Source organism: Ursus arctos, unplaced genomic scaffold, assembly GCF_023065955.2.
Source record: "Ursus arctos isolate Adak ecotype North America unplaced genomic scaffold, UrsArc2.0 scaffold_30, whole genome shotgun sequence".
Taxonomy (NCBI): Eukaryota; Metazoa; Chordata; class Mammalia; order Carnivora; family Ursidae; genus Ursus; species Ursus arctos.
The window spans coordinates 23220901-23241486 of record NW_026622986.1 but is presented as its reverse complement, the minus strand read 5'-3'; the positions used below and the strand labels follow the sequence as shown (position 1 = coordinate 23241486).

At 46.3% G+C, this 20586-nt stretch overlaps 1 protein-coding gene across 6 annotated transcripts in view; it reads right to left on the bottom strand.

The window, feature by feature from the left end:
* Positions 1–20586, bottom strand: part of NMT2 (N-myristoyltransferase 2) — a 61301-nt gene that overhangs the window by 9889 nt on the left and 30826 nt on the right. For 4 of the 6 annotated variants that reach the window (XM_026479024.4, XM_048219503.2, XM_048219507.2 and 1 more), the window contains exons 2-9: positions 19426–19561; positions 15210–15354; positions 11784–11902; positions 11596–11687; positions 11370–11486; positions 10092–10262; positions 8812–8920; positions 1022–1192 (exon numbers count right to left, since the gene is read on the bottom strand). In XM_026479024.4, the coding sequence (XP_026334809.2) occupies positions 1022–1192; positions 8812–8920; positions 10092–10262; positions 11370–11486; positions 11596–11687; positions 11784–11902; positions 15210–15354; positions 19426–19561 (1060 nt within the window). The other 2 variants (XM_048219506.2, XM_057304752.1) reach the window with 1 other exon arrangement.

Sequence of the window (20586 nt, the reverse complement as noted above, 5' to 3'; positions counted from 1 at the left end):
TGAGGGTTGCTGGAGGGGAGGGGGTGGGCGGATGGAGTAACTGGGTGATGGGCATTAAGGAGGGCACGTGATGGAATGAGCCCTGGGTGTTCTATGCAACTGATGAATCACTGAATTCTACCTCTGAAACTAGTAATACACTATATGGTAATTAAATGAATTTAAATTAAAAAAAAAGATTTGCGCTTAAAGATGTACACTTTAGCATTGTTCTAGAAATAAGAGTTTAGAAACAAAGACTGCTCAGTTGTTTTCCAGAAATGTCCTTTGAATTCACCCTCTTTCTACCATTTCTGCCCTATCATGGCTGTCATCCTACATCCAGACCAATGCCTGACAATGTTGAAAAGACACTTCCGGCTCAGTGCTCACAACTGAATGGGGAATGGACTGCTGTCAGAACCTCTACCCAGACTCCTCACTCTTTCTCTCCTCCAGGTACTTACCAGCTCAAATCTCAACCTTTGAAACCCAAACCCACTTCAACTGAAAGAGCTTCTATGCGGAAACATCATTTGAACAAGTTCTAAGCTTTTTTTTTTTAAAGGTTTAAAAAGCACTGTGTTAAATTCATCCAATAATCAGAAAATCTAGACTCTTACTTTTCCCTCCTTCCCTTGAACAAGGGTTAAATGGCTGAGTTATGCCATCTCAACCGAAAGCAGTGCAGTTCAAACCAGCTTCGCAAAACCCAAGGATATTAAACTTCGGAAAGTATCTACCTCAGATAAGGCCATCCGAATCGACTTTTTCAAAACCAAATAAAGCAGTTCATCACACAGGTACCAACAGAAACGTATTCTGATTTCTCACTAGGCACCAGCAAAAATGTGCTCTTATCCAGGAATGGAAACTGTAAGAAGAAATTCTGGTTCTATCGGGGCGAGCAGAAATCTGGTCTGGAAGCAGTGAGTCAGAGAAAAGAGGAGAGAGAGGGGCATTCTTTGATCCCTGCGGAAACCAGACTGAGCTGTGTGGTGTTTTCGTACTTGTCTGTAGTGTCTTATCACCTTATCTTTACCTCCACTACAAACGTGTCAATAATGTGCTCCTGGGGGAGGAACCAGTGAGCTACTTCCTCTTCATCCATCACCGGGGCGAGATGGAACTGCTTCAGGTAAGTGTTGGTCAAGTCTCGAACGGCCCGGATATCTCGCGGTTCCATGGGTCTCAGGCCCGAAGTCTTGGTAGCCTTGTTGCAGTGAAAACAAAACAAAGCGGGAAGTTGAGCTCTAAGCGGAACGGAAGGCCAGCTGCGTCGGCGCCACCTGGGAGCTCGTCAGAGCTGCCGAATCGTGGCTCCCCCTCAACCTACGAAGTCAGAACCAGCAGTTGACCAAGACTCCCCCCGTGATCTGTCTACACATGAAAGCTTGAAAAGCGCTGAGTTAGAATATACGTTAGACAACGTGTTGTACCCTCTATCCCTTGGCCGGTCTGGGGTCAGTGGTGCCCCAACAAAGTCAGAGGGCGCACCAGTCTACGTAACAAAGCCAAGTGTGTTAACAGCCCCCAGCACGGGGTGGAACACTCTGAGCGTGTGTTCTGGAAGGATGTGCTTTAACTGCCCTGTCGGACATGGTGAAAATGCAGGTGAAGACAGCTCAGAATTCAATGGCCCGTGAAGGGGCTGTAGCTCTCTTGTTCTTGTGAGCAACAAAAATGAAATTAAAGTAAATCGTACTGGTCAGAACGGGAAAGGCGAGCATTTTAACAGCCAAGTATTTTCTAAAGGTGCATGGCTGGCTGCCATGTACCGGCCCTGACTTCCCCTGCTATCTTCTCATTAAAAAAGGTGATGAGAACAGGCATTCAGAGTCATCATTCCTGAGCATCACGATTTCTGCGGTATTCTATTAGGAACAGAATTAACCTAAAGGTCAGGACAGGTCCCCATTTGGATTTGTTCCACCGTGTCCTCAAAAGAGCTCCAGACATCACTTAGCTCCCTAGGAACTGCCCAAACACCAGGACACTTGAGCCGAGAAGTGAGAAAACCCACCACAAGGGCTTGTTTGTACAAAACACTAAAAACTTCGCAATACAATTTCATCTTTCCAGTTAGCTTGATTTTCCCCTAGAAACAGTGAATGATACATTTTAAGCAATAAGTAACTCGTATATAAATACTTCTACTCTACCTTTTCTAAGTTATTTTTAAATGCTTTAAAATTAAATTCTGCCTTTAAAAATAGATCACGACAGCTCCCACATGCCCCCAGACTCGGAGCAGAGCAGAAGCCTAAGGCGGGAAATAGGTTTCATCCTGAGTGCTGGCTCTGAGCCATCTTAGTGGCTGTGCCGAGGTCTCTAGGGATCCGGGACAAAGAATGCTGACTGATCACTCACCAGTGGGGGCTGGGAGGGGGGTTGAGAGATTTGTTCTTTGTATTTACAGACCCAACTGTCCTGACTCTGCGCCATTCCGTGATGACTTACGTAATCTATAAAGATGTAGTAATGCAGCTAAAATAGTTTAGTAGTCCACATCGAGAGAAGGTAAGCCCTGAACACTTAATAGAGAACTCGCACTTCTAGCCTTTCTGTGGGTCACAAAGCCAAAGCACGAGAAATCCCCAGGCCCTGGCTTCCATCCAAGGCCTAACCCTTCAAGCAAGAAGGGTAATAACAGCCCGAATATGTGCCGAATAAATGAATGAATGAACGAATTCCTATGTTTTGAACCGCATTTACACAGTACGGTACAGTGAAGGCTGCACCCAGGGCAAAAAGTCACTGTCAGCTCTGTAAAGATGACACTTCTTGAGCCTGGCACTTAGGTGTAAGCCAGGCATAAAATTCTTTTTCTCATTTCCCCTGAACCAAATTGAGTGTTTGGTAGCGTTTCTATACTGCAAATTCACAGCAAGATGGAACCTATGTGATTTCCAAATACTGGAAAATGTAACAAACATACATTTCTAAATGTTAATAGGAAAGACCAAACTATATACACAGAAAGAATGTATTTAAAAAGTCATTTACGAAGATGATTTTCTGCTATGAAGATGACCTCAATAAAGTCTTAAGTAGACCTGCTCAATAGTAAACTGCTTTTCCTTTGTTACCGGTTCAGGAACAACATCAAGCAATTAGATTCATTAGTGCATCTGTTAGGAGGACATTCAGAAATGAAAAGCAAGCTTCCCAACTTCTTTCTAGACCAAAACACTCCTCTGCAGCACAATTCTCCCTCATTGAATATTTATACTGCAAAATCACTAAAATCAACATCTTTTGCCCAGCAGACACCCTTAAAGCAGCAGTTCCCGAATATTTTTGTCTGAGACCCCTTTACCCTCTTAAACCCTGAGTATTCCCAAGGAGTTCTGCGTATGTGGGTTACCTCCACCTGCACCTATCGTATTAGAAATTAAAACCGAGAAAATTTTAAAACAAAAAAATACAGGAGCACACATTCCATAAGGCCTCTGGTAGATGTCACAGTACATTTGTAGGGTAATTAAAGCAAAAAATACATTTTATGCTTCACTGTTATTATAAAAATAGTGTTGATGTCACAGACCCCACCCCCTGGAATGGACTGGACTTGAGGACTTCTCAGGGGTTCCAGGACCAACTTTGAGAACTGCTATGTCAGGTCTCCGAAGGTCAGAGTAACAGGGAGTCTAAGTGGGAGATGGAAAACTCTGTGAACAGTAGGTTTGGGCAAACAGGCAGAGAGAAAGTATGCACTGGGCAATTTATAAGCCCTTCAAGGGCTTTTTAACAGAAGCTTTTATTATTTTTTAAAACGAGAACATCAGACTGTACCAGCTATAAAAAAAAAAATGCAAGATCCCAGAAAACAGGAGAAGAATGTTTACTTTTGCTGACTCACAATGGCCATGCGTCTCGGGGCCTAAATGTGCTTCTTTCGAATATTGTGAAGTCACACACTCTTCAAAAAAAAAATGTACAGAAGCATGAAATACATTTTAAAATGCAAAATAAACCCTCCCATTACAGCTGCGGTCTTCAGAAAGAGGTGGGGAGAATGTTAAGCCTAGACTAAAAACAACCAAAAAAAAAGGTAAGTTTTGGCATAACCCAAAAAAGAAAGGTGGTTTCCAAAGAATTCCAAAGAAACAAAAGGACATTTCCAGTGACTGAGAAAGCCTTACATTTCATACGCAAACTCTATTATCTCAGCCAGACTCACTTTCCCAGGGTCCAATAGCAGGCATGACTCGTTGGGACTCTCTGTACATTGAAATATGTGTAAAATCTGCTTATCAGTGCACAGGGGAAACAAGCTCAGAGGTATTTAAAAACAGAAGCCGTGTTGTTCTCTGTCAAACTCTGTGGCATAAACTGTCTTAGAGCCAAGATTCCAGAGTAGAGATGTAAGCAGAGATTATGGGGATTTGATTTAAAAAGCAGCAGGACACTAATCACTAAAAAAAGCATCTACTGCAACTAAATGTAGAAAGAACACCATGTGTCTTAGCATGTCTTCACCAGCACGTCCTTCCTGCAACACCGTGGAAGGACCCCAGGAGAAGAATCGGACTCCGGCATTTTGCCGACTTTAAATTCCTTCGCCTTTAAGAGCACTAACAACAACAAAAAAATTCCAACTTTGTTTGAAAATGCTCAACGGCAAATGAAACACAAACCAATGTTTACAAGGTAGGGAAAGGCATTAGTCTTGGGAAGACCTCAGCATTGCAGATAGCAAAGGCTGGGGGTGTGGGCCCCGGGTGGTTCTCTCCTAACTAGAAGACGGCAATTGTGACAATTCTGGGCAGAGCAATCTCACTGCTCTCTTCTGTGAAATGGGGAGAATGCCCTGCCCTCCTAGGACTGTTCCGATTAATAGTTGAGACTCTGGATGTTCAGTGTCTAGCACAACGCTGGCCGTAATAATGTTAACTCTTTACAGTCAGAAGTCCACAAACAAGACCTAAAGCAGGCACTGCAAGCAGCAGCAGTCACGATGAATCAGATGAGACCGACCCAGAGAGCAAAAATTGTACGCAGTAAGGTTCTTCTTCTTTATGCTTAAGGGTACGAAAATGTTCTTAAATCACCCGCCTGGGCCCCTATGCAGGGAGGACATGGTCTCGCACATGCTGCATTGTCCAGCTTCTTTTTTGTTTTTTTTAAGATTCTATTTTTAAGTTATCTCTACACCCACCATGGGCTCAAACTCACAACCCTGAGATCAAGAGTCACATGCTCTACTGCTGAGCCAGCCAGGTGCCCCTGCACGTCCAGCTTCTAACTCAAGGGGCAGACTCCCAGATGACTTGGTGGGTGCCTTCTGATTTTTTTTTTTTTAAGATTTTATTTATTTATTTGACAGAGAGAGAGAGACAGCCAGCGAGAGAGGGAACACAAGCAGGCGGAGTGGGAGTGGGGAAGCAGGCTTCCTGCCGAGCAGGGAGCCCGATGCGGGGCTCGATCCCAGTACCCTGGGATCATGCCCTGGGCCGAAGGCAGACGCTTACCGACTAAGCCACCCAGGCGCCCCGCCTTCTGATTTTCTAATATCTGTACTCTCATCTCTTCTACCCTCTCTTTTTCTTCACTGCTTCATTATTTTACTCATTTTTCTCTCCTTCCCCAGCATTTAAAAGCAGGGAGGGAGACTGGAACAAGCCAGGGGGCACTACTGGGACCCTGACGATCACGCTTTCCTGCGTTCACCTCTGCTCTAGTGACCGAGTGGTGACACACCCAGTGGGACTGAGCCATGCTGCCCCCTGGGGGTGTGTGAGAGGTGACGGCAGGAGCAAAGGGATCTAACAGGCGAAACGTGGATGTCTGGGGCGTGCATCCCTAGTCCCCCACTTATGAGTGACAGGCCTGTGTCTAAGTGTCAAACTGCATGAGCCCCAATCTCTTCATCTGCAAAATGCAGACAGGACACCAGCTTCGAAAGGTTGTCGCGAGAATAACCTGAATATATATATATACACATGACAGCACTTTGTAAACTTCACCTTATCGGGGGGGAGGAAAGACTCCCAATGCCAGAGCTGTGGTTTATTACCAGCTTGTTCACTGTTACCTGAGTTGATTGATTTTTGTGTAAAAACATAAAGGATGAGGGACGAAAGTCAAAAATACTCCCAGCAACTCAAATTCTGATCACCCTGAATAAACCAATGACAGGTATTAAAACTCCTCCTTCATCCCATTTTAGGCAACCTACATGCAAGTGGGAGCCTTCCTTACACATAAGCTCGATGGCTTCAGGCTCAAGAAACTGAACTTCAGGGAGACCACAGGAGAAGAGTGTTAGCCCCTAGTGAAAGAAGTCGGCATGCCTGAAGTTTTTAATTTCCGCTTCTGGATGGCAAAGTCTTCAACCGCTGGCAAGGAGGAGGCTGAGAGAGGACGGGCCTGTAGGGGGCGCATCTCATGGTAGCTGTGTCCTGTGCCTCTACGTGACCCTGTCCCTCTCGGGTCACTCTCAGTCTTGGCCCCTAGCGTCAAAAGAATCCTGGCCAGTCAGTATTCAGTGTCACGTTGCTAGTGTGACTTCTCTGAATGTCTTCCGTGCACACATCTCCACACGCCTACTTTCCTGTCAGCCGCTCCAGCATGAGGGGCTGGCTCCCCCTCCCTGGGTCGTGTGGACCCTCCCCTACCATATTGCCTGTGGTGTTTATTTTCCTCTCTTCTGGTCTATGTTTCCCCTCCCTGCTTGGCCTCAGAGGCAGTGGGTTCATTAGTCTGAGCTCCACCGTCTGCAACAATAGTTAAGACTGAAGGGAAGAACAGGCCTTCCGATCCCTCTGCCAGGTTACAAAGCTCCAGAATGATGATCCTGATATCTCCCACATCTGGTTTCCCTCGTCTCCACTTTTCTCCTCATGAAATTCTGCCTAAGGTCAGAAATCAGTTGATTCCTGTCTGTCATCAGAAAAAAATACATCAGGGGCGGCTGGGTGGCACAGAGGTTAAGCGTCTGCCTTCGGCTCAGGGCGTGATCCCGGCGTGATGGGATCGAGCCCCACATCAGGCTCCTCTGCTATGAGCCTGCTTCTTCCTCTCCCACTCCCCCTGCTTGTGTTCCCTCTCTCGCTGGCTGTCTCTATCTCTGTCAAATAAATAAATAAAATCTTTAAAAAAAAAAAATACATCAGTTCACGGAGCTACTCACATGTACTCAGTAAACACACAACTGGCTGAAAGACAAAAGGAAGTGGAGTCCACTGCACTGAGAAAGGGCATTGCAGGCGAAGCCCTGCCCATGTTCGAGAGGAACATGGCGACATTCCACAGGAATCCCTCAATCAAGATAGTCACAAAACTACTCTCTAACAACCCAAGAGAAAGAACAGCTCTGGCGAAATGAAAACGTCAAATGAAAGATCCCATCTGTGGCAGACAGATTCTAAGATGGCTCCCGATGATGCCAACTCCTGGCGCTCACGACCTTGCGCTCTCCTGAGTGTGGGTGGAACCTGGGACTTGCTTCTAACCAGCGAAATATACAGCATCAGTGACTGGATGTCACTTGCAAGCACTGATTACGTAAGGTTCTAACTTCCACCTTGCTAGCCAGCTCTCTCTGTAGACTCACTCCCTCACTGGCTTTGATGAAGCAAGCTGCCATGTTGTCACAGCTGCTGCCCTATGGGGAATCTCACCTGGCGAAGACCTGACAGAGGCCTCAGGCCGACAGTCAGCAAGGAATTAACACTCTCAGTCCAACTGCCAACAAAAACTCAGGCCTGCTAACAGCCATGTGAGTTGGAGGTGGGCCCACCCCCAGTCAAGTGTTCAGATGAGACCCAGCCCCAGTGGATACCTCGATGGCAACTTCCTGAAAGACCCTGAGGCAGAGCCCCCAGGCAAGCTGGGCTTTGATTCCTGCCCCACAGAACCCAGGAGATAATAAATGTGTGTTTTAAGCTGCTAAATTTATGGTAATCTATCACAACACCAATAGATAACTAACACACCATCCAAGCCCCAAATAAAGGCAATGCTGGTAAGCACATGTAACTTTTCCTCTATTGAGACAACGTATCATGTTGGGAATTTGCTAGCTTAAAAAGTTACTTTTCTGAGGGGGCACCTTGGTGGCTCGGTCAGTTTAGTGTCTGCCTTCGGCTCAGGTGATGATCTCAGGGTCCTGGAATTGAGCCCTGCGTTGGACTCCCTGCTCAGCAGGGAGTCTGCTTTGCACTCTCTCTCTTTGCCCCTCCCCTCTGCTCATGCTTTCTCTCTCAATCTCTCTAATAAATAAATAAAATCTTAAAAATATATATCTATTTTTAAGATTTTATTTATTTATTAAAGAGAAGGCATGGTGGGGCAGAGGGAGACTCTTTCAAGCAGGCTCCCCACTGAGCACAGAGCCCAATGCAGGGCTTGATCCCACGACCCTGAGATCATGACCTGAGCTGAAACCAAGAGCCAGACACTTGACCAACTGAGCCACCCGGGCGCCCCTAAAAAGATGATAATTTAATGAGACATTATTTCCTCCCCTTGGTGTCTCCTCTAAGCCTTATTCCTTACTTCCTTTGTGTTAAAATAGCATCAGAAGCCTCAAGGTTTCTTCCTTCTTACATAACAAATGGTAAATACTCAAAATTTCAAAGCTTACATGTCTTGAGTTCAATCCCATCCAACCATAAACTGAAGACTTAAAAAGCCTTTTAAAAAAAACCACCTGGGATTTTCAAAGGAGCTCCCCAATTTTTCCTAGCCCAGAGTTCCAAAAAGCTACACATTCACATTCTCAAACACATGAGCTGGTTTTTAAGACTCTTGCAAATAACTCTTTTCTACATTAAAAGCTTCAGTTAAGGTCACAGCTTCAAAAACCTGCAGAACATTCTTACTTACATCCGGAAGTCTGTAGAGCTTCATCGTTCTCTGTAAAGTCATGTTTCTACTCAAGTGAGAAAATTTCACTTCTACCAGTTTCCTGGGGTTTAGTGATCGATGCCAGTATCTGGAAGACAATAAAGGTTTTAAAACCTGACTGGTTTCTAACCCTACCAGTTTTTACTCTTTGTCTAAGCTCAGCCGTTACAGAAGCATTTAATGGACACTCGTGATGCCCCCAGTGCGGAGCTGGAGGCTGGCCCTCTTCTTGTGTAAGTACTTTATCAGCTGTTTTGTGCATCTAAAATGCGTCCTTGCTTTCCTAGTTACGTTCCTTTGTAGTCCGTGACCTTCCGGCTCTTCCAGTAAAGAGCAATCATAAAATTGCAAAATCAAGTTAAAAAATGCCCAGTCTGCAAGTATTTAACCACTGCTGATTCTACAGAAAGCAAACCAAAAAGTGTAAAAACATGAAAACAGCTCCCCTAAATTAGTAGCTGTCGCTTTTATATAATGCACACCAAAGAAAACAACTTTTGAGAAACTACTTTGCATTTCTTAAGTGATTGCAGGTTAGGTACTAGGATGATTTGTATTAAAACATGCCTGCAAAGTCTTATTTGTTCAGGTTATTTATGAATAATGTTTTCTACATTTAGAGAGAAAGTTTCCTCTTATTTGAGGCAAAAATAGTCCAGAGAGGTAAACTCTGAGGCTTTACAAACAGGTTTGTCCAGAGACAAATCCGATAAACCATCTTCTCCCTGGATTAACCTTTGAAAGCTTGATAAGAACAGATGAAGTCATAAAAACAGAGCTTAAGCCTTTTCTTACTCTCAGCAAACAAGTTTGTTTGGGCTTCTCAACTGGTGTTTATCAAGTATCTGGAATCATTGACTGACAGCCAGGGCAGAGCCTGGTATCAGCTTGAGTGTGTGGAAGGAAGGAAAATGCTATAGCAGGCTGGATGTTTCAAGATCACAATGCCCCGGGTTCCGAGGCAGCGCTGCTCTTTCCAGTGGAAGAGACACAGAAATTCAGAACCAGCATCATTAGCAGGAAAACGTTAAAAACTCTTTATCACCAGGTGGTTCGACGGCAAACTGGAAAGAACACTGATCACAGCAGTTCTCGGCTGGAAAGAACACTGATCACAGCGGTTCTTGGGTCTGGTCTTCCCCTCTGCTACCAAACCTACATAATAACAGGTAAGCCCACATCCCCGAGTCACACGTGAGAGTAACTGGCAGCAACACAGCAGGGGGGCCAGATTCCAGGTGAGCGTGAGGTGCTGATACCTGCAGGTGGCCACTGGCTTAGGAAGAACCACTCCAGCGGTATAGACGGCCTGAAAAATCCCTTCCAGGTTCACTCTTCTGGTTATTTCTCGAATTAACACTGGGGCTACCCGTTTTGATCTCAATTTCTTATGAACACAAAGAAAGTTGATTTCTACCATCTTCTTCACACTACGAAAGAGAAAGATGTCAAAAATTGGAGGGAACATAAGATGAAAACATTTTTAAAAATAAGACAACACCCATGACATTTCAAAGACTAAGAAACAGAAAGACCCCCCCTTTCAACACAATGTTTAAGAACAACTGCCCACCATTTAGACATTTCACAAATTCAGATGGATACGCTAGTCCCCAAATCCCCTGCCAAAATGATTTTAACTCTAGGCCATGGAGACCCAAACCCCCTTGTCCTAAATAAATTTAAGACTTTAATTTTTTTTCTAAGTTTTCATTTTAGAAAATGGGTAAGATGTGCCTCAAAGTTTCCACGTCTGTTATTTTCTGTCATGTATGCAATTAGGACAATAACTGGGTCCCCCAGCTGCACAATCTGGTAAGACGTTGCTTCGGAGTAGAATGTGATTCCTAAGATCCTGAGAGGTGCTTTGACCAGATGAGAGCTGCTGTTTTTTTAGGCCACAGTAAACCTTCCAGAACTTCAAAGCCTGTTCCCTGCTCTGGTTCTAGATATGCAGGCACTCCATGTGCCATGGAGACTCCTTGACATCAAATGCTTTTTAGCAGCAAAGAAACTAACCCAACACACTGCAAGATAAACAGCCCTACTATGCATTAGATCTCTGAGTTTCTGGGCGAGAGATCCTGAGCAAAAATGCAACATAGCTATCCTAAGGATAAAAAGATTTTTTGAAAATCTCTCTCTCCTAAAATCTCTTAAGGTAATTCTTTTCTCCAGAAATAAATCTGAAATACCTATTTATAGCTTTCTTTATTCTGATACCTACATAGCTATATGTATATACACATAAAATGTGTCTGTGTGTGCACTGATGAGACTGAGACAGACAGCGCTGTCCTTTGTTGCTGTCTGTAGTCCAATTTTTTTTTTTATTAAATCAACTTTACTTTTTAGAGCAGTTTTAGATTTAGCAAACCCGATCAGAAAGTAGAGTTCCCGCAGACCCCCGCCCCCACCCACCCACAACCTCCCCCACGATCAGCAATCTGCATAAGTAACTTTTAAAAGTCTATTGTAACTGCAATTTTTGGAAAAGTAACACATCAGAACCGACATGGACAAGCTTTAATGGGTACCTGTCATAAATCCGGATGTTTGCTGGGATGGCACTTATGAACCCTACCAGCTTTTTGTTCGAAGACACTCTGACCCCACAGTGCCACTGAAGGAGCCAGCCTGGGGGACGCAGAGCCCTGAAGTCAATGCAGGCAAAGAAAACAGGCGCTGGTTAGTGTCCAGGAACCCAGGGAGAGACCGAGACACGCCACCCCGACTGCCCGTGCCCGGGCCGGCCAGACTCACCACAGCAGGAACTCGGGCGAGTAGTCGAACCGGAACACGCTCTCCTCATCTTCCACGTAATTCTCGTTTAACAGCGTGTACAGCTCCTTGAGCTACAAGACCAAGCCAGTGTCCTAGCTGTGGTGCTCGCAACCCCCCCGGAAGCAATGTGCGCGAGGGCACGTGTTGAACCCAAGAGTGTTACTCACCACGTCGGCGTTACCCAAATCTAGGGTGTCCCACATAAAACCCTGTGGCAGAGAATAGGGCTCCTGACGCACGTTGTCTTTATCCGCTTCAATCGCCCCGTGAGAGGTTATGACTTCATCTAGGGAAGGGCAGAGGAGAAAAAAGACAAAAAGAATATTCAATGACAAAGTATTCTGATGATCCAAAATGGTCCATCACAGAAAATGAAATCATCTCTAGGGGCCTTGGGTTTCATATCACCTTTGAAGATATGCTATTGTTTCAGCTACTTGTGGAGTGAAACAGGGTGGCCAGGTGTGGAGAAGAGCTGTTATCTCACCAATTAAATAGAAGGAGCAATCCTTTCTCATGCAATGACAAGGTGCATATTATGACATGACAGTGACTTCTCAGCCTCAATCCCTAGATGACAGATCCATCGCACTGCACCACAGTGGACAGCTTAGGTCCATGACAGCCTGGAGATGGTCCCTTCTTACTTTGCATTTCAAAAACCTGGGTGGCGGGGGAGTGACCTCTGACCCCTCCCAGCAATACCTACGACTAATTTCGGGACTGCTGGCAGTGCAGCTGAGGTCACCCATGTCTCCAGTCATTTCCACAAAGGTGCCCTTTTCCAGTTCCTCCCCCACAGCTTCCCAGTATGGCTGGGATAGAACCCAGTCCCCTGCGTGTGGCTGATGCCCGCCTGGCTGCCCACCTGGCCTTGCTCTCCAGCTTCACCCACGCTGACTCCCCTCAGGCAGGCCCCAGCTCACGGCATCTGGGGTTTCCCTCTGCTCTCACAGCCCTTCCCCAGCTCTCCGCGTGGGGGGCCGCTTGAGTGTTTGCAGATATAAGCTTACACATCACTTTCCTGCAGCATCTTTCCCCGACTAAAGCTTTTTCCTACCTGGAGGATGGCCTCCCTCCATCCCCACCTGGCCACCATTTTTATCCTACTTTCCCATCACTGTTTCCCTGTCATGTTCCCCACTGCCTGGCACCGAACGGTAGACACTCAATACTGATCTGCTATTACTCAGCCATAAAAAAGAACGCAATCTTGCTGTTGGTAACCTTGAAGGCATTATGTGAAGTGAATTAGGTCAGAGAGAGAACAAGAAATAGTGTATGATTTCACTTATATGTGGAATCTAAAAAATAACTCTGAATTCCTAGACAAGAGAGAACAGTCTGGTGGTTGGCAGGGGTGGGGGGTGTGGGTGTGAAATGGGCAAAGGGGGTCAAAACGCACAAACTTCCAGTTATAAAGCAAGTAAGCTGTGGGAACATAAGACACAGCACGTTGATTACAGTTAGTAACACTGCATTGCGTATTTGAAAGTTGCTAACACGGTAGATCTTCAAAGTCCCTATTACAAGAAAAAAGTTCTGCGCGTTGATGTGGTGAGGGATGGTAACCAGACCTCCCGTGGGGGCCGTCTCACAACGTACACAAACATCCTATCGGTATGTCCGACACCTGAGATTAATACGGTGCTGTGGGCCAATTACACCTCAAAGAAGAAATAAATAAATAAACAGAACCAGAAGAAAAAAAAGAAACCGGTACCTGCTGAATAAATGACCCTCAGGTACAGGCTCTGGCATCACCTTTTTACAGGTGGAAGCCACCAGGTCTGAGCCAGCTCCACGGGGTCTCGTCCTCTCCAGCCCCTGACTTAGTCACACTGCGGCACCAGCTCACCCCCGTGGAATATCTTAGGCTTCGTCAAGTCAGCCTGAGGGGCCAGATTCTCAGCGGCTCCCTGACAGTCCCTCCAGGACGTCTGCTTAGAGCTTGGCGACCCACCCGACACTGGGGACAGCCTCAGGCTGACTCTGCCCCCTCCAAACTTTGATGTTGCCTTAACTCAGGGGCAAACTGGGTGTTCAAGGAACTGGGGGAATCCTGCAGGGATTCAGGGGAAGGGCCAAAATGCGGTGCACCCCGGCTATCTTCCCAAAGATGTGTGCTGGCGTTGGAGGCGGCTTGCTTGTCCCCGGCGCCGTGACCTAAAAGCCACCAGCAGCCTGCCAAGCAGCATTCAGCTAAACCCAATACATCCGGATCCATAAACCCACATCCCTTTGCAAATGGTCACTCAGTTCGACGGCAGTTAAAATCCTGGAGATTCATTCTAGAGAGCCTTCCTCCACGACCAAACACATGTATTTCTAGAGCCTGAAGGAAAAGACAAGTGAGGAGAATCGCTCTCCTCGATCTTTCACGCTCCCTGGCCCGTGCTTTTTCCAGATGCGTGGGGTGGACATGCCTGAGAGAGGAGCGGGAACTTCAAAAAGGTTGAAAAACATTATCTGAGGGCACAGACAAGGATTGTCCCCGCATTTTAATGCGATGAAACGGATAATTTGTACATAACTGGACTATGAAGAGATCTGTTTAACAACCCTTTATCTTACAAAGATCCTGGAACCCGAACAATCAAGAAAGAAGAACGGAGAAGTAATTATAATCTATTTTCAGAGGAGGATAATAGAAAGCAGTAGGTTTAGCTTTTAATAGTCATATAAACATTTTTAGCACATTTATATCATCACCTTTTCTATTGTGAAAAAGGAAGAGTTAAACGATGTTTATGGAATTTCAGGAGGCGAGAGTCTGCGTGGACCGTGAGGGAGCAGACCCAGCGCTGAGGCGAGGCCTGTTGCTGAGATGCCCACGAGCCGAGGCGTCTCCGGAGCACCCCCCAGGGGCCCGGGCCCCTAACTGTACCGCGGGGTTCTTGGCTGACAGTAACTAACAGCGGCGAGCGTGCAGGAGCCTGCTGTAAAGCAGCACGAAACTGCCCGTTTCAGGAAGATTTAGCAGGGGAAGTAAGCTGTGTCTTCTGCAATAAGGGAGACGTGCGAGCTAAAAATTTATGTATAGGAAAAACAAGTCCATGAAGTTCAGGACCAAAACAGGTCTTTTACATATATTTTTAACACACTAATGTCTCAAGTGGGAGAAATTGGATTTTTTTTTTATAGGAAGAGGAATCAGACTCTAAAATTGTGTCTACTGAAAGCCAATGTCACTACCCAATATTTATGTTTTTTTTTTTTTTAAGATTTTATTTATTTATTCGACAGAGAGAGAGACAGCCAGCGAGAGAGGGAACACAAGCAGGGGGAGCGGGAGAGGAAGAAGCAGGCTCATAGAGGAGGAGCCTGATGTGGGGCTCGATCCCAGAACGCCGGGATCACGCCCTAAGCCGAAGGCAGACGCTTAACCACTGTGCCACCCAGGCGCCCCCCTAATATTTATGTTTTAAGGAGAAAAACAGGACTTTTGTGTACGTTGTTCATCTGTGGTATAAAACAAATCATGGAAGTCCAGTCAAGTTTCTTTTGTGGTTTTTCTTGTTTGTTTGTTTGTTGTTAACCCAGCTGTTTTTTTGGGGGGGGCGGGGAGCGAGAGGAAAGGCAGAAAAGCTTACTTAATTTGGGTACCGGCTGTGTGTCCCAAAACTGGTATCTGTGTTTGGCAGCCACATCGATGCTCCTGGCGGGGCCCTGGCACGCGGACAACAGCTCCATTGCTCTCTGGATATCCTGCAACTTCTGCATTGGAATGGTGGGATTCTAGAACAGCAAAGACACACAGACACAAAAAGTGAGGAAGCTGCCACCGTTCCCAAACCTGGGGCAGACACGCGCCATCTGCCTTGGTGACTCACCACCAGAACCCCAACCATCTTCCTCTAAGCCTGGTCAGGGCCTCGGGCTCAAGGATGCCACCGTATTCAAATAAAGGAAACACGTTATGTTAAAGGTAACAACAGCTCAGTAGTTTTAATGGGGCTTTGAGAGTTTTGGGAAATCTGAAGTAAAGCCGACCACCCCTGGCTTCAGGGTCCCCTCTAACTGCAGGGGGGGGGGGACCCACACACATCTGGGCAGAGCAGCAGAAAGGAGGGACGTGCACGCACACGTTACTACCACACAGCAGCCCGTCAGGAAACCCTCGGTTTCACTGCTGGGGTTTATGCCCTACAGTAGCAATGTGGGGACAAAGGAAATACCTGCTAGAATGGAAACCAGGCAGATGGGGGAAATTTTAGAAGAAAGAAAGAAAGAAAGGAAGGAAGGAAGGAAGGAAGGAAGGAAGGAAGGAAGGAAGAAAGGAAGAAAGAGAGAAAGAAAGAAAGAAAGAAAGAAAGAAAGAAAGAAAAAGAAAAGAAGGGAAAGGAAAGGGGGAAGGAAGGAAGGAAGGAAGGAAGGAAGGAAGGAAGGAAGGAAGGAAGGAAGGAAAGGAAAGGAAAGAAGGAGGGAGGGAGAAAGGGAAAAGGAAAGGGAAAGGAGGGAAGGGAGGGGAAGGGAAGGGAGGGGAGGGGAGGGGAGGGGAGGGGAGGGGAGGGGAGGGGAGGGGAGGGGAGGGGAGGGGAAGGGAAGGGAAGAAAGGTGAATTGAGTGCTGAGCTGGAAAGGAAATTAACCAAGAAAGGAAATCTCTGAGTGTGCCTTCCGCCAGGACCACACCCTGTCCTCTCCCAGCTCCCACGCTCCTCCAGAGACAAACCCTCCAACGAGAAGAAGCAGTTTCTTCTGTGAGTTTAGATCTTTGGCAACCGCAGACTGTTTTCCCCAACCCAAGTGTTGGAAACTAACTTTTAAAAGTAAAACATAGTCTCAGTCTGGAAAATTGACAATACGTTTCAAATCTCAAGTTCCTTCCTTGAAGCCAATATTCCTCTTATCTCTGAAGGTTCCCCAGCTCTTTTTTTGGAAAATCGCTCCGATAATGTAATCCCCCACAAAAAGTAAGCCTATACTTTCCACTTAGGGCTGAACGGGTAATTCACGGAGTTATTTTTCAGTATGTGAAATTAATTAGTTTTAGAATTCTGATGCCACACAAAAAATGTTCTTCACTGTAGTTCAGAAGTGGTTAACAAGAATCTCAGAGCCCTTTGATTTTCCTGTGTGTCAACACACCGTGGGCACCAAGGAAAGCGACCAACAACCCTCACTGGTTTATTAATAGTGGCTCTGCACTTCTGGTCAACCTTGAATCTGATGTCTGTGGTCGGGAGCCAGTCTTTAACTTGGGAAGCTTTACCTATGGGATACACTACAAAACAGGGTTTATTTAATACACACCTCCCTGTGTTTTCTTTATCATTGGGTTTGCTTAGGATTCTTGCTCTGGTCTCTTTTGAACCTCCAACATAGAGTAACTGATTTCCCGCAAGATGAAATTTACGTCCATTTGAACCCCTAACAAGGCAATCTGTTAGATCTACAACTTAAACAACACTCTGAGCACACCCTATTTCAACTAATAATGCCTGAACATGACCCATTTATCCTTAAAAAGGCAAATTTGAACCTACAATGCCTGCACTGAATTTGTCATGGGAATTTTTCTTTCCTAATTCTAGAGTTAAATTCTCGATCACTAATAAACAAAACTCAAGCTATTTGGCAGCAAACATGAATCAGCACCTTTGTTCCAAAGGAGCCAACGATATCCCAACTCCGTGAAGACAGACCTCAGAGTGGTTTCAACCCTACCTAATTAGCCTCGTCATGTTGACTAGCAGTCTTTATATAAAATGACCATTCATGAAATATTTATATCTGAATGCTCACTATTTTAAGTGCTTTCTTAAAGTGGACACAAGTAAGCCCAATTTTCAAATCCACGGCAATAGAGCAGCAAGGAAAATTCAGCTACGATACATTCTTAAACCTATTCATTCACTTTCCACAGCAGCACTGCCTGGGGAGAAATGAATTAGTGTTAGGGAAGGGGAGAGCGTGGATCAGCCCCACGTTAGTTTCCCACTACCATACCCCGAAGTCAGGCACACCTCTTTTCCTCCGTGGAAATACTAAGCTCCAACTGTACTCTTTACCCGTTACTTTCTAAATTTAATATCTTGGAAAAATGTCTAAGTCCTCCACCACTAAGGAGTCTATAAAGAATCCAGCCAAATATCACCTTATTCTGGTTCTTGGGTGCAGAACAGAATATTTTCTACACACAATCCTCTGTAATTTACAGTGTTATTTAGAGCAAGCATCTAGTGTAAGGGAAAGAAGCTCCAGTTTTTAAAAATGTAATGAAGGCCCACATTAACACAATTCTGATTTATTCTCAATTAAAAAAGAAAATAACTTCTCTACCGTACGGTGCTAGCCGTTCCTCTTGGCTAGCTCCAGTTTCTCATAAGTGACCAGAAGTAAGGGAAGGGCTCAAAATCACTGGGGTACAAGCTGGTGGTGATGGCAGAAGCAAGACAGAAGGTCAGCACTGCACAGAAGCGATACAGCATTGATCCGATGAAGCGACACTGAGAAATGGGAAAAATGTCTTGCGAGTTGATGGTGTACCTTACTTACATGAGTGACCTCGGGAAGTAGGTCCGGTGGATAAGAGTATTTGTCACCTGAGAGATGAGCTGAAAAGCGAGGGGGGAACACCCTGTTTTCTTCTCACCCCACACAGGCAGTCGGGGAAAACTGGGCAAAGTAAGTATCCTCTCAGGGACTCCTCGTCCTTACGTGTCAAACAGTTAACACCAACAAAAACTGCCTGCAAGACCCACTTCGCGCGATACAGTGTCAACTGTGCGCAAGAAAAAAAAATTTCAGCCCCACGAAACTTGCATAATGGTAAGAGCTGCCATATATACAGTGCTTTAGACTATCAGGACCATTTAACAGACAGGATCTCCTATCAGCCCTGTGAGCTGGGGCAGAAGGCATCACCCCCACGTCGCGGGTGTGGAAAGGGGCTCGCGGAGGGCGGCACCGCACAGCTCGTGAGCTACGGGGCCGGGACCGAGCCCAGGTTCCCCGGTGTACTCCTGAGCCCCTCGGCCGCACCACGACCCCCGGGACAAGTGACCTGGAGCTGCAACCATCAAGATCATCCGAGCTTCGTCATACTTTGCCCTGTGAGGTTCCTGCACCGAGGGGGCTCTGCGCTCCCCCGTGGCCGGCACACAAGGCCCGTGTTCCCAGCCAGGGTGACTGGGGTCGGCCCCCCAGGCGGAGGTGCCTGCCATCGGCACCACCAGGGCCCCGCGAGGCCCGCCATCCACCCGCCCCGGGCTCCGCTCAACACAACTGCTGGCTGGGTCTGGAAGGATGGGTGTTTCTCCGGCGGGAACGTCAAGAGCTACGTCCCGCCCTCGGCAATGGGATGTAAGAGTGGCCACTGAAGCCTACTGGTGGGATTCAAAGTCACAAGACTTACCCGTGGCTGCTCCCGTGGGAATCTGCTGCCAGATGGTGTGGTGCTATGCAGGTAATTAGACACCCAGAAAAATTAAAATGTGAATATCTTCTGAACTAAAAGTAATGAAATGTTAAGTGTAACTTCAAAACAACAACAACAAAACACACCTACCAAGCTCACACTGAGACCGATTCTATCACCACAATCTACATACTGATTTGCTCTGAGAATGTGGAAAAATGCAAGTCATATCCACATACACACGAAAACGCTGTCCGTGCTTCTTAGTTATTCAGGTACAAGGACAGTGGGAGGAAGGCCGGAAACGCCCTCTGGGGGGGGCGCTCTCCAGCACGCGGTCAGGCAAAGCCCCAGGTACGCCTCCGCTCCCGCGGGGCGCTGGGCCGAACAATCCCTCTCTCACACGCAGCAGGAACCACAGAGGCTAAAATAAAACAGGGGTCTCACTTTGGAAGGCTGCTGGATTTTAATCTCCTGGGAATCAGAGGCGGAGTCTGACTTGGTGCCTCCGGAGTTCGGTTTCTCCTTTTTTCTCTTCTGTTTCTTCTTTTTCTTTTTGGCACCCATATCCCCTCCAGGACTTCTGTTAGGAAATTCACAGAGGGTAAAACAAGAACAAAGAAATCATTATATAAAATTAATCACTGAGAAGAATGCAAATTATACCTAGGAGGGAAAAAAAAAAAACTAGGTTAGGATGCCTGATATTGTAATTTATCAGAAACATATATATTTGATCAATCAGATGACCTACTATATAGCTCTCATACATATTTCCTAAGTGACAAGAGCTTAAAACGTCTCTTAGGTTATGTTAATGAGGTGACTTTTGGAAAGTGCCTAAGGATGGGGGTTGGTTGCCAGGGGTGCCAACCATGTGATCAGAGGGTTGGAACTTCCAATCCTAGCCCCCAACTTCCAGGGAGGAGGGGAGGACAGCAGGATGGGCAGTGATTTAATCAGTCGTGCCTATGTAATGAAGCCTCTATAAAAACCCAGAAAAACAGGGGTCGGAGAGCTTTTGGGTTGGTGAACACGGGGAGATTCGGGGAGTGGTGCGCCCAGAGAGCATGGAACTCCTCGCCCTTTCCCCACACCTGTGCATTTCTTCCACCTGGCCGTTCCCCAGTCCTATCCTTTTATGATGAACCAGTCATCCAGTAAATAAAATGTTTCTAACACTTCTGTGAGCTGTTCCAGCAAATCAATCGAATCTGAGCAAGGGGTCTTCGGAACCTCTGATTTATAGCTGGTCAATCAGAAGTGCAGGTGACAGCTTGGGTTTGCGACTGGCGTCTGAAGTGGGGGGCAGTGTGGGGTGGGAGCAGTCCTGTAGGACCGAACCCCTACCCGGGGGAATCTGATGCTACCTCCGGGCTGACTGTATCAGAATGGAGTTAAATGAGAATTCTGCTGGTGTTGTGTGGGAAGCCCACCCTGCACACGCACATGATGGGACTAGATCCAGAAACTCAAAGTAGGATGTGAAGTGGGAAATAAAATTTAGATGAGAAGTTAACAGGACAAGGAACTCGGAAGAATTATTAGTCTACACTGAGTCACACTGCAGGTGCTTAGACAGCATTCGAGCAGGAAAACTGTAGCTAG